The sequence below is a fragment of the Muntiacus reevesi genome, chromosome 3 (assembly GCF_963930625.1).
Source record: "Muntiacus reevesi chromosome 3, mMunRee1.1, whole genome shotgun sequence".
Lineage (NCBI taxonomy): Eukaryota > Metazoa > Chordata > Mammalia > Artiodactyla > Cervidae > Muntiacus > Muntiacus reevesi.
In genome coordinates this window covers 145,939,998-145,953,751 of record NC_089251.1, presented here as the reverse complement: position 1 = coordinate 145,953,751, position 13,754 = coordinate 145,939,998, and the positions used below count along the sequence as shown (strand labels likewise).

The window sequence follows — 13,754 nt, the reverse complement described above, 5'->3', positions numbered from 1 at the left end:
CTTGACTCCAGGGTCTTCATGCTATCTACTGGTAATCCAGGGAGGGAAGGGACTTGAGGATGACCTTTCCCAGGGAGTATCTGAATTTAATGAGCAGTTTGTTAAAGTCAGCTAAATCAGATCTGAATTGGGTTGGGCTAGGATGTGGAATGGAGAAGGAAATGGCAACCCACTCCAGTGTTCTTGCCTGGAGAATCCCAGGGACGGGGGAGCCTGGTGGGCTGCTGTCTATGGGGTCACACAGAGTCGGACACGACTGAAGCGACTTAGTAGCAGCAGCAGAGTGTGGAATAAGTTTATAGAGGCCCCACTTCTGCCTCAACTAGTCCTCTAGGCCAGGAAGCAGAATCTTCAGAGAATCCCCTCTCCTTTTTCCATTTATGAAAAAGCTCAGTGCAGGTAGGAGAGTCTCCTATAGGGCATTTAGTGTGATCCAGGCTCTGTGCCAAGTGTTGGAAATGTTAAGAATACATAGCAATATATGAATATATCAAATCAACATGCTGTACACTTTATCTCAAAAAATACCTCAGTTGAAAAATACATCAAACATGGCTTCCTTTGGAGGGGACATGGGAATATAGAGATTCTCCATGTAATGGATTGTGTAGACCCTCTCCCAAAAACTGAGTATTTGAAACTAATTCAAGAACCTTTTTTTTCTGGAACTTCGGACAAGTCTGCAATCCTACAGATGTCCCCAAGCTCAGTCCAGCTCGTGATTGCCAAACTTGCAACCAGAGAGTTCTGGATGGTATGGTTTTGTCCCTCAGGTAGTTAAACGCCCTAAAAGACTCCATCCTTGTTGCACTTTCTGGAAGTCTCTTGAAGTCCATCCCTGCAGCACATGATCTTTCATGACCCCAAGGCCCCCTCCCTCGAGCGGAGGTCAACAGTAACGCCAGTTTCCTGGCGTCAAAAAGTCCAAGGTTTCTGAACTCACTTTGCTGCAACAGTATCCTCTCCCGCTCCACCTTCTCATCCTTCTCCCACTCTGCCTTCTTCTTTGACCACTTGTCCTCCATTTCATCATAAATGCTGTCCTGTTGGGGGGACAAAGGTACCATGAAGAAAAGCATCCTGAAAGGCCGCACCCCAGCCTGAGGCTCAGTACTGAGCTCTCTGCAGCTTCCCTCACCACAGCCTCTGGCTGTGGGCCACCATACGTTAACTGGTGGGTGATGATTCCAGCCCTCGGACCCAAGACCCTAAAGATCAAAGCAGACTCTGCATGGCATTTGCCCTATTGGAATGGGGCTTCCTTTGAAGACAGGCAGTTGAGCACACCGCATGTGTTCATGTCAGCTCCCTCTGAATCATGAATTACTCATCAATAGCACAGTAGGAAACAAGGGAAATGTCAAGATGTTAGTTGTTTTAATCAACTGTCCTTGTTTGCCTGGGACTGAGCTGTTTCCTGGGACTCTAGACTATCAAGGCTGAAAATTGGGAAGTCCCTGGCCACCCAGGACCCATAGTAGGGGCTTGCTGCCCCAGCCCTTCCCCTGTCCACTTCCTATGTTCTACTCTCTCATCCCCCTAGAATGAAACTGTGTCCTAATTCTGGCTTCCTGGGCTTCCATCAAATTAGCTGACGAAATGGAAGGGCTATGTTCTGGGGTGCCCCCTGCTCCAGTTGCTGAAGTTAGTGCAGAGTGATACAGCCTTTTTGGATGGCAATTTGGTCAAATGCATCAAAGACTTTCAAATATCTATTCCTTTTGACCCAGTGTTCTGCTCAAATTAAAGATATTACAAAGTACAGATCTTAAAGAATGGTTTTCTTTAGAGTGGTGATAGTTCTTTTTGCTGTTGCTGTTGTTGATTTTTGAATTTCTTTAAAAAAAACCAACAACGAGCAGGTATTACTTTGGTCATGACAAACGTATTCATCAGTGGACTCTTTTAGGGTCCAGAGGCCAAATTGTCCTGCAAGGAAGCCATAAAAGCCCCTAGGTTCACTTTTCTCCCTGGGTGCAGTGAGGGCCACTTAGGTTCAAGGAGACTGGGGATTTCAGGAAATTATTTTCCGGGCAAGCGCTCTAGATTCATCTCAACATCATCAGCCAAGAATGAGCCTTGCTTTTCTCTCATAATCCACCAAGGAGTTCTGAATCTCACCTGATATATATGAAACATATTCTTCAAATATTTATATTCTTTTCCCATCTCCTCTGAGAACAAAAGGAAAACAAGAGTAGAGTCAGCATTATTCCTCTGAAATTCATGATCTCAAATTCACGTGAGAGCCCTCCTGCACATCATCTATACCTTAAACTCATCCCATCAGCGGTGAAACTATGGTGCCGCCTCAGCAGTCATACTGGAAGCTCATCAGAAATCAGATGCCTGGACCCCATCCTGAACCCACTGAGTCAAGGTCTCAGAGGCAAGACTCAGTATCTGTTGATAATACGGTGTCAGGTGATTCTGAGGCACCCCCAAATCTGAGAACTAAACCCTGGGGGCAAACCTACAACTGAGGGCAAAAGAGAAGCAAAACCTTCTGTCTTTTTTAAATAACACTCCTAGTGTATCCTGGTTTTGAAAACAGTGATCTTTTATTTAAAACAAAAATCTTTTCTTTAGAAAATTAGAAAACTGGTAAGGTATTAATACTAATATCATCTTTTAAAAATATATAGTAAAAAGGGAAGAATTTCTCCTTCTCCCTGTAGAGATTACTCTATAAACTCAGAATTCTGAATGATACACACTTTGCCCTTCTCAAGGGCAGCATAAACAATGGGATAAGTGGCCCGCACAATCCTTAAAGGTTAGAAGGTCATACAAATCATAGTATGCCTGTTAGCATTTGATGAAGCACCATCATTTTACCGGTGAGGAAACTTGCTGAAGTGGAATAGTATTACATTTGTAGAACTTTTAAATATATTTTTAAAATGCTTTCATATTCTTACCACTGTGATAAAGCCAGGTATTATTGTCCTTGATTCCCAGGTGGGGAAACTGAGACCCAAGGAGATGAAGGGACTTGTTCAAACCCCAAAACTTGGCTGCAGACCCTTCTAACTTCTCAGGGTAGAGAGGTTGTGTGTTGACATGGTTTCCCTTTTTCAGTTTCATTCTCAGTCACTCCCTCTTCCTGGGCTTTAGAAGGAAACTTTGAAAGTCTAGCCAGAGTGCACTCATGGCCACAGAAATTCCTTTGCCCTTGACCTGCATGGTAGCCTCTGCCCCCTTACCAGAGTCATCTCCCAAAGCCTTACCTAGTTTGTCCTGGGCAGCCAACTTTTCTGCCTTCAAGGCTTCTTTGTAGTTTTTCTCCAACTCACTGAGCTGTGCTGCGTGAGCTTCCTTGAGCTCCCTGTGGGGCCCCAGGAGAAGGCCAGAGTCACTTGTGGAGGGTCCACCTGATCTCAGCTCCCCTCCTCACACAGGCATCTGGTGGGCAGGCAGCGGGGCCCTCACTTGCTGACACATTCTTCTGGCATCCATCCAGAAACGGTTGAGGAGACCTCTGTTTTCACCATCCACTATTTTGAATGGAGTCATTGGGGGGGCCATAGACTACCCCCAACAACAGGGTCTTTGCTTTCAGCAAAGAAACTGTGAGCTGATTAACACCCAGGATAATTTTAGAGCCTAGGTTCTTGCCAGGCTCCATTCCAGGAGGCAGATGCTGGCAGTGTCCAAGAAGGGCATTAAAATACAAGGCTGTAGGAGCTGTCAAGCCAAGAAAAGACCTGGAGGAACCTTAAATGCATACTGGCAAGTACAAGAAGTCAGTCTGAAAAGCCTACAGGCTGTATGATTCCAACTATATGAAATTCTGGAAAAGTCATATCTACAGAAGTGGTCAAAAGATCAGTGGTTTCCAAAGGTTAGTGGGGAGACAGCAGTGAACAGGCAGAGCCCAGAGGATTTTTAGGGCAATGAAATTATTCTGTATGATACTGTAATGGTGGATACATGACACTAAGCATTTATCAAAACCCATAGAATCTGCAGTATCGAGTGACTTCCCTGATGATCCGATGGTTGGGAATCTGCCTCTAAAGCAGGGGACATGGGTTCAATCCCTGGTCGGGGAACTAAGATCTCCCATGTTTTGGGGAAATCAAGGTCAAGGACCACAACTAGAGAGGCTCTTTCACTGCAGCTAGAGAAAGCCCGCATGTAGCAATGAAAACCCAGTGCAGCCAAAAGGAAAAAAAGGAATGAACCCTAACATAAACTAAGACTTTGGGAGTAGGCTCATTGATTGTAACAAATGCCCCATGGTGGTGGGGCAGGATGTCAATGATGACAAAGGTTGTGCAGGTGTGGGGCCAGGGAGTATGTGGAAATTCTCTGTACTTTATGTTTTACTGTGAATCTGAAAAATAGTTTATTAATAAAATAAATAAGCTAATTAATTAATTTTAAAAAATTAAAAGCAAGTTTGCAACACCTGGACTTCTTTCCAGCAGGACTAAGAAAGGGACTTTGTGGGTCTTCTCATTCACACAGACAGCACATTTCCTTTTTCTTCCCCTTGGTTTATCTCTCAGCTCTGGCTCCTGCCCTCCCATACTTTCTTCCCATTTTGCCCAGCCTTGAGCTTGCAGCCAAGATGGTAGAGGAGAGGGGAGGGAGAGGAGGGGGGCAGGGAGAGACTGGGCTGAAAACAATAGTAGTTTACCATGGAAATCTCATAGAGAACTGAAAATTGTTTCTTCTTAGCAATCAACTGAGAGGGAGATTATAATTGAAATAGTTGGATTATAAAGTGCAAAGTCAGGAATAACCTCTGTGCTGTTTCAGTGGCCTCAGATCAAACCATCCTGCTCTCCAAAGACATGTCTCTCATCTCCCCCACCCCTTGCCACCCCACTGCCTGAAATCCCAGTGAACTGAAATTCTTAGGGTCTGCAGTACACAGGAACTTGTGCCAGAAAGCATACCTCGTCTTGCTTTCAAAGTTCTTCTGCATCTCGGCACAGCGGAGATCCATTTCATTAGAGAGCTGGAAATGAGGCCAGGCCAGTGTTAACAAGATAGGAATGAGGACCCCACTCCCACTTCAGCCTGCAACTTCTGAAAGACCTTCCCACTCATGGGGTACCCCCAACTGCCATCACCTCTCCCACATAGTTATTGAAGGAAGGAAACAATTCTTGCCTCTGTGTTGTTTGGCATGAAATCAGCTCATGATGTTGGTGCATGGAAACCATTCCTTTCACTGATTTTTGGGCAGGTTTTTTCTCTTTGGCTGGATGTAAGCTTTATAAGGTCATGGCCTTTGGATTTGGGGATATGTAACTCAATCTAGCAATCATTTATTGTGCAAAAGTCTTGACCCGGAAAAGTCAAACAGGCCTAAGACTCAGGCCCTGTCTTCGATGAACTTAAAGATCATGTTAATAAATCCTTGGCAGAATGACTGTGTTTCCAGAGGCAGGGAGTGCTCAGATGCTGGTGACCCTCTGTTTTAACACACTGGGGCCTCTGGCTGCTGTCTCAGGAGGAGTGGACTCTGCCAGCTGGGACAAGGGTTGGGGGGGCCAGCACTTCTTCCCGCTATGCAGTCACACAACAATGTGGGGTGTGACGGGAGGAATGCAAGAATCACAATGTGAAGTCCCTCCATCGAAATAATCTCTAAATATGTCTTCAGAAGGGCCAGTGTTTTGAAAGCGTGTGTTTTGCCCAAGAACACACCAAGAATGTGTCGAGTGATCTCATGCAAATTATTTAACTTTCTGAGTCTCAATTTCCTCTCTGTAGAAGGTGACCACAAAAACAGAGTTTTCAGAGAAATACAGGAATGAATCACCAGAAGGGAAGTTCTTAGCCTGAGTCCTAGGCTGGGTCACTATAGGATTCAGACACATCTGGGGTGTGTCATAAGGTGAGGGGCTGCCTGCTGGGAAGTCACCCTTCACACGTGGCTTCCAGTAACAGCAAGCATGGTGCAGGTTGGGGGTGGAGGGAGTAATGAGCGGATGGGGAAGAGATGTAAGTGTCGCTCTGGTTTGTCACTCCAGCTTAGGACACCAGGCACCTCGCTTGGGGTGGGGAAGAAGAATCCGTGATAAAGCAGATGGTAAGATCTAAAGGGAGTGTCATCACAGTCCCCAGGAGACACAAAGAGTGCAAACTGAAATCAGCAGATTCGGGAGAGTGGGCTTCAGCAGTTTCAACAGCAACAGGAAGTGGGACTGGAGGCTTTTGGGCAGTTTTTGAGCGAAATTGAAGTACTGGTCATGCTGGTGCCATTAGCAAGAGTTTCAGCAAGGTCTAAAATGAAACTCACCACACAGGGCATAGCGGGCTCTGGTGGAAATCGCTGGTGCCCCCTAGTGGAGCAACCCACTCCAGTACTCTTGGCTGGAAAATCCCATGGATGCAGGAGCGTGGTAGGCTACAGTCCATGGGGTCGCAAAGAGTTGGACACGACTGAGCGACTTCACTTTCTTTCTTTCCTAGTGGAAAAGATAGTAGCATTGAGCATGCCAGAGATGCCCAGGGAGCTCCTGGAAATTGACTTAGGCCTGAAGATCAAACCAGTCAGTCTCAAAAGGAAATCAACCCTGAATATTGTAAGAACTGATGCTGAAGCTGAAGCTCCAATAATTTGGCCGCCTGATGCGAAGAGCCAACTCATTGAAAAAGACCCTGATGCTGGGAAAAATTGATAGTAGGATGAGAAGGGGACGACAGAGGATGAGATGGTTGGGTGGCATCATCAACTCAATGGACAGGAGTTTGAGCAAGTTCCAGAAGATAGTGATGGACAGGGAAACCTGACATGCTGCAGATAAATGGGGTCACAAAGAGTCAGACATGACTGAGCGACTGAACAACAATTAGAGGAAGGACTTGAGTTCTTGGCAATTATGGATGAGGATGGAGTCAGGGAAATATGACGGGGTGACCACAGTCTTATCTGCAGAGCTGTTGCTTGGGCAACCTAGCTCCCATGAGTCAGGGACTTGGCCTCTTGTCTGGAACATAGCAGGTCATCTGAAGCTATCAGTCTTTCCCCTTCCCATAGCTCACTCAAGGACCACTCACCAATTTTTGGGCAGAACGATGGTCTCTGTTCATTTGCTCTATGATCACTGTCAGCTCTGAGATCTGTTCTTTGAGGTCAGCAATGATATCAGTCCTGCGGGACAAGTAGCCCATCACCCACAGAGCTTCCATGCTTCCAGGGCCCTCCCTGAGCATGGCTGGCTCTGGCCCGGTGAGAGCCAGGCTGTGTTCTGCACTTCCTCCATCATCATGGGGTGAGAGTGCAGGGGCAGAGGGTGGGCTGGGAGAAGGAAATTTGGCAGTAGGATTGTTGAGCTCAGACACAGACAGCCCTTTTGGGTAGAATGGCCAAAAGCAAGTAGGGATAGTTTGGTGACTCACTAGATTAGAAGAGAAAGAGGAGGATGTCAGAAATCTATTAGGCTTTCACCTTGACTCAGTAAAGATAGTTGAAATGGAGGAGGGAGATGTTCAGAGGATTAGGAAATGAATTGGGGGGAATAGAATTGACGCTGACAGTGACTCATAGACAAGGAATGGGCTGGAAACAGGACAAAGAAGGGATTTTAGAGTGTGGCTTTCAGAATAGATTGTGGATGTTTGTGATTCTTGGGCCTCCATGAAATCTGTAAGATTACTCAGCTCTCTCTGGTTGAGCTGGAGTAAACAGGGTGGCAGGCAGTGGAGCAGAGATGAGGTCCTTGATTCAATAGGTTGAGAAAAGAAGAGAGGATGTAGGAGGAGATGGGGGAAGAGGAGATATGAGTTAGAGATTCAGGAAGTAGAATGAAAAAGATGTGGGGACTGACTTTATATGGTCCTGGAGGATGGGGAGTGGGTGAGCCTCGAATGACAGAGGGGGTGGCATAGGCTCAACTGGAATGGAATCAGGCCAGAGTCTTACACACCGCATCTCTCAGAGGCATTAGTGAGTGTTATCTTTGGACATAAGGAAAAAGATGCCGACTCGGGCCTCCCAGAAGTCCTGACTTTACTCTCAGTTCTCATTCTTCGAATTCAGACCATTGTATGAGTATCTCATCTACTCATTACCTTCAGGAACAACTACTCTCCTTTAGGATGAGTGACATCAACCCAGTCATATTCCAGATCAGCTGCCTGACTCGTCCATCCATCCCCCTGACTCCAGTGGGCTCTGATCAGGGAGGTGGGTACAGAGAGGCGCCAGCATAGGGCTGAGTGAAGGGACACTGTGGACTGGGCGTCAAGTGAGGGTTTGCCCTTGGGGCAGGAGGGGAGAAGTCTGGGGAGCTGGAGGGAGTTTAAGGACATTACCTGGAAATTTTGACTTTGTCCATGTTCTCCGATTCTGGATGTTTTTTCTTATCAAACATCTCATCTCCCAAGGTGACAGAAATCTGCTCCCTGTTCCGAACGAGGCGGTAGCCAGGTGACACATCTATCACTTCCTGGGCATCAAGGTGGAAGGTGAGGTCATATTGCAGACTTGGAGTGTTGGGATTGCTCCAGTATTCCTCTAGGGCCTTACTCACATCTTAGACCCACAAGGTGGGGTGTTCCCCTGTAGCCTCCCCCAGTTTCCTCTCTCCTGAAACCAAATTGCAAGACTCAGCTGGTCCCTGGGTGTCCCCATAGGCTTCTCAAACCCAACATGTGCAAAACCCAAACGCTGACCCTTGCTCCCCGCTCTGCCTTTGAGCCCTGCTCCTCTTCTGCATTCTCCTTCCAGATGCCAGGTGGCGGCTGGGCGTTGTGGACGCTGCTCAGATTTTGGAATTAGATGGGCCTGAGTTTAAATCCTGACTCTGCCACTAGCCACAATTATCCAGCATCTCTGAGCTTCAGTTTGCTTATCAGAAAATGAAGACAATAACTCTTCATCAAAGGGCTTTTTTGACGAATAAACAAAATAACACATGAGAAAATACCTAGCACAATTGCGAACAAAACAAAACTCAAAATTCTGGTCGGTTCCACCCAATCATTCATCTGGGCAGGGCTATCAACCAGCGTGGACCAGGAGAAGATGCACGGTCTTCTTTTAAAAAGATTTTTTGATGTGGTCTTTCTTTCTTTTTTTTTTTTTTTAGTTAAAAAAAGTCTGTGTTGAATGTGTTACAATATTGCTTCTGTTTAACGTTTTGGTTTTTTTGGCCGCAAGGCTTATGGGATCTTAGCTCTCTGACCAGGGGTTGAACCCACGCCCCTGCATTGCAAGGCGAATTCTCAAGCACTGGACCGCCGGGCTAGTCCCAGATGTGTTGTCGTGAGCTGTGCAGGACACCCTGTGGCATCTGTTATCTCCTAACTCTGCCTCAACCTCATCCTCTCTTCACCACACCCCTGCCCCTCATGTGGTCCAAGGCCGCTGTCATTTTGCTCCTTGGCTCTGCTGATCTCTTCTCAGTTGGCCTCTCTGCCTTTAGGCTGGCTCCCCTAAAGTTCATCATCCTCTCCACCTAGAGGGCTATTGTATTTTTGTTTATCTTTTTTCCTGACCATTAAGAGACTGTGTGATCTTCATACAAGAGAGGCTGAGCAGGGGAAGAGAGGCAAGGAAAATAGATATAAGCAGAGAGTGTAAAAAGGGCCAATAATACCCCACTGGAGGGCGTTTTCTAAAAATGTAAACCTGACCTGTGTCAGACCCCTAAAGGCTCCCACACACCAAGAGAACTAGGTCTAAATTCGAGGCAGGTGTCACGTCCTTCTGGGTGCGGTCCCATCTCTTTCTCCAGCACCCTTCTGTCCCTGCTCCTTTCATCTCATCCTCCCGTCCCGGCTCCTCCCAGTTGCCCCGGTGGTCTGTCCTCTTGTCTTTGTGGGTTCCCAAGTGCAGCAGAGGGTTTCCTGCATCTGGGCTTAAGCTGTTCCCTGGCCCGGACTGATTGCCACCATCCTGTTTCTGTGGGAGACTCGCCTCACCCTACACCCTACAAGGCAGCAGAAAGTGGTAATTAATGCCTTCTTTAGGATCCAGCTGAGCTGAGTTCAAGTCCTGGTTCTACCTCTCACCAGCAACACATTAAATTTGATCTTGATAGATGCTCTTCAGGGGATCATTGCACAGATTCGAGGAGGTGAGTGTGTGTAAAAGATCTGTCTTCACATAGTGGGTCTCAATAAATGTTAGCCCTACTGCCCTCTTCCCAGTTTTACTCACATTAGGTAATTTATTGCTGTCCTCTTGTTTTCCTAAATGGACTTTCATTCTGTAAGAGAAAGGCATGCTCAGAAAGCAGTCGGGGAAAAAAGGAAGGTTGGTACACAGATTGCGATGAAATGATAAGTAGTAAAAAAGTAGGAAATCAATCCATCACTAGCCTAATAGTAGAACCATTCCTAAAACAAGGGCCTAGAAACTTCACATGAAGATCCAAGCACTCTCCTATGAGCCGGTGCCTAAGCTTCGATGCACATGCTTTTTAGTGACATCCTTGCTGTGTCTGCACAATGCCTTTCTTCCTGTTTGCGCTGGAAATTGGTGTCTGGGAACCTGAATGTGCCCAGGGTTAAATAAATTCAGGGTAAGCAAAGTGTTACTGTTCTGAGAGCTGGTGTTAACCCTGATTATAATTAATATTTTTTTCCAGATACAGAAACATGAGCATAGGGTCAGGTACTCAAATGTCATAAGAGTATTTACAGGGGTGCTTACCTGGGATATTGAAAGAGTCGAATAAGAGTGACTATTCTGCTATGGTGGCAAGCAGCGCAAATCGGACTGTGTCGTTCTTCTCAGAATCCTCAGATGGCTTCCTACGTGTTATGGACTAAATTGTGTCCCTCCCATAATTCACCATATTGAAATCCTAACACCTGCCATCCCAGAATGTGACTGTATTTGGATTTACGAACTTTAAAGAAGTGACTGAGTTAAAATGAGGCCATGAAGGTGGGCACTAATACCATTTTCCTGGTGTTCTTGCAAGAGAGCTTAGCACGCACAGTGAGAACCCTGGATGTGCACGCACAAAGCAGAGACCAGGTGAAGGGTGGCAGGCGGGGAGCCATCTGCAAGCCAAGGAGAGAGTCCTCACCAGAGGTCAACCCTGCCAGCATCTTGATCCTGGACTCCCAGCTTCCAGAACTATGGGACAATTAATTTCTGCTGCTTAAGCCTCTTAGTCTGTGGTTTTTGTTATGGTGGCCCCAGCAGTGAACACACCATCCCGGTTGGAGTGAAAATCGAAGTTCTTATGGTGGCCAGCACACTTCCCTGTTAGTTTCCTACTGTTATTACTAAATTACTATGAATTTAGTGGCTTAGAACAATACCTTGTTATGTTTAGTTCTAAAGTCAAAGTCTAAAACGGGTCTTCCTGGGTTAAAATCGAGGTGTTGGTCCGGTGGTCTTCCTCCTGGAGGCTCTGGGAGGAATCTATTTCCTTGCCTTTTCCAGCTCATAGAAGCTGCCCCTACTCCTAGTAGCCTTGTCCTCTGTCCTCAAAGCCCAAAGGTCATCACTCCAACGAGTCTCCTTCTCTGACACACTGTCTTCCTCTTTCAAAGGTAAGTCCTTTTACTTTCACATTAAGTCCACTTTTACATTACATCCTGGATAATCCAGCACGATCTATCAGCTGCTGAGCAACCTAATTCCATCCGCCACCTTCCTTTCCTCTCAGCAAGTAACAGAACAAAGTGACGGTTTCCAGGGATTAGGACATGCACTTCTGCGGGGAAGTAGGGGGGTGATTGTTACTCTGTGGACTGCATTCAGCATCTCTGCAGCTTCTTTGAGCTCATGTCCCCGCACTCTCTCCTCCCTTCCTCCACTGGCCGCACGTGGGCCACTTTGCTTTCCAGGAAAACATCAGATGTGCCAAGCAAGTTCCCATCCAGGGCCTCCATATTCACTGTCCCCTTTGCCAGGAGTGCTGGACCCCAGTGGTCAGTGCTGTTCCTGTTGACCTCTTACCCAGGGGTTGTCCTGATCTCTCTCTGCAAAATTACAACCCTACCCTCACCATCCCCTCCTCCCGATGCCTGCGCTGTTTTTTCACAAAGTTACACGTTCATGGTCATCTCCCCAGCCCTCCCCACTAGAATGCAAGTCCAGGAGAGCAGAGACTTTGCCGTGTTCATTGCTGTCTCCCTGCACCTGACTCAAAGTCTAGCAAATAATAGGTGCTCAGTAAATGGTTTCCAAATAAATAAGTAAATAGAATACAAAGTTTCATGCAAAGGCCTAAACCTAAATTACACCAGATAAACATAAATGTGAATGAAAATTTTAATTGATGAGTAAAAACAGAGCTGCAGTCTACAGAAATCCTTAGACATATTAAAGTAATCGAGAAAAGGATGAGTGCACATCATAAGTCTGTGGGAGGCTTTGGGTCAAGGACGCGTGTGGGCATTCAAGGCTTTTAGGGCAGGGAGGGGCTCTCTGGGGCACCCTGCTGATAACTCTTTGGAAGTGAATTTGAAAGCAGTGAGGGCAAGGGGTCACAGAATTCACTTATAATAGCTGAGGTTTGGGGGGAATCCCAGTGCCTTTTGGCATTTCTCTGACAACACTTGGGAGCAGTTACCTCAAGTCAGGACAGGTTGTAAAGGCCTAGAAGGGAGATTATTTTATTCACATACCTCAAATCGTCCCTGTTCCATGGACGTGAAAACACTTACTTTGGGGTGACAACAGATTTTGTTATCGGTTGGGCGTAATTTTGTTTTCTTCCAGCTGGAGGAAGAGGAGAGAGCCTGACAGTGAAAAAGGAAACCGTGAGAAAGAGAAAACTGGAAATTCAGAAACCTGCTTTAGCACTCTCAGGGAAGGGAGACCCCCACAGTGACCCCAAATTGGAAGGCACGGTGTGCCAAGGGGAATCTTTATAATCAGGATGGTCTGGGGAACCGCAGGCCGACGGCCCTGGCACTTGTTCGCTGACCAGGGGCTCCTGGGCTGAGGCCCTCTGGTTCCAGAAGCTCTTTGCCCCGCATGGGGGTCCCTGCCATGGCCCTGTCCCTCCTGGGCTTACTCTGCAGATTCCTCACTCCGCCCCGGCTGGCCCGTCCAGAGGGCTCTGCAGCCAACAGGTGGGTAAAGCCAGGCTTTCTGGCCGCTTTGGGATTTTGCTGCCAGGCTGACTGTTTTGGAAACCTTGTGAGAGAAAGAGGGCTGCCCCACTCCACGGAACCCAAGCCCTCAGGCCACACTCCATCCTGGACAATCCTTACTTGGGCTTCATCGAGGAGGTCTTCCTTGGTGGCTGAGGGGTCTTGATTAGCTTTCGTGGGCCCAGGTTCCAGGGATCCCAGCAGGTGCAGTAGACGAGGGGGTTGGGGTACATGGCAGGTCAGGGGCTGTCTTGGCTGCTGGGTCAGGAGGCCTCACCGAAACGGGAAAACAGCAGCAGAGTCACACTGTTGACAGTCAGAGCAACAACGCTTAGAGACGAATTGGGAAGAGCCCAGGGAAAGCCCAAAGCACAGATGACAGATTCTGGAAGCTGTCAGTGTGGTGCAGGGTCTTGAATATAGCACAACACCTCACCTCTGACCACCCAGGAGATCTGACTTGAAAGCCATTTAACATTTGATGTTGTTGTTATTTAGTCGCTCAGTCATGTCCAACTCTTTGCAACCCCATGGACCGCAGCCTACCAGGCTCCTCTGTCCACGGGATTTCCCAGACAAGAATACTGGAATGGGTTGTCATTTTCTTCTCCAGGGGATCTTCCTGACCCAGGAGCAAACCCGCATCTCCTGCACTGGCAGGTGGGTTCTTTACCACTGAGCCACCTGGGAAGGAGTCGCGGAGGGCTTACTATGGGCCAGACCCACAA

The 13,754-nt window shown here is 47.2% G+C and overlaps 1 protein-coding gene across 1 annotated transcript in view; it reads right to left on the bottom strand.

Annotated features, from left to right (window-relative positions):
* The window catches only part of FLACC1 (flagellum associated containing coiled-coil domains 1), a 29,658-nt gene extending 16,399 nt beyond the window's left edge, over positions 1 to 13,259 (bottom strand). The window contains exons 1-9 of the mRNA XM_065927700.1: positions 13,147 to 13,259; positions 12,595 to 12,669; positions 10,127 to 10,175; positions 8,278 to 8,411; positions 7,021 to 7,114; positions 4,908 to 4,969; positions 3,231 to 3,328; positions 2,122 to 2,174; positions 944 to 1,043 (exon numbers count right to left, since the gene is read on the bottom strand). Coding sequence (XP_065783772.1) covers positions 944 to 1,043; positions 2,122 to 2,174; positions 3,231 to 3,328; positions 4,908 to 4,969; positions 7,021 to 7,114; positions 8,278 to 8,411; positions 10,127 to 10,175; positions 12,595 to 12,669; positions 13,147 to 13,259 — 778 coding nt within the window. The remainder of the gene's footprint in view (positions 1 to 943; positions 1,044 to 2,121; positions 2,175 to 3,230; positions 3,329 to 4,907; positions 4,970 to 7,020; positions 7,115 to 8,277; positions 8,412 to 10,126; positions 10,176 to 12,594; positions 12,670 to 13,146) is intronic.
* Between the last annotated feature and the right edge of the window lie 495 nt (positions 13,260 to 13,754).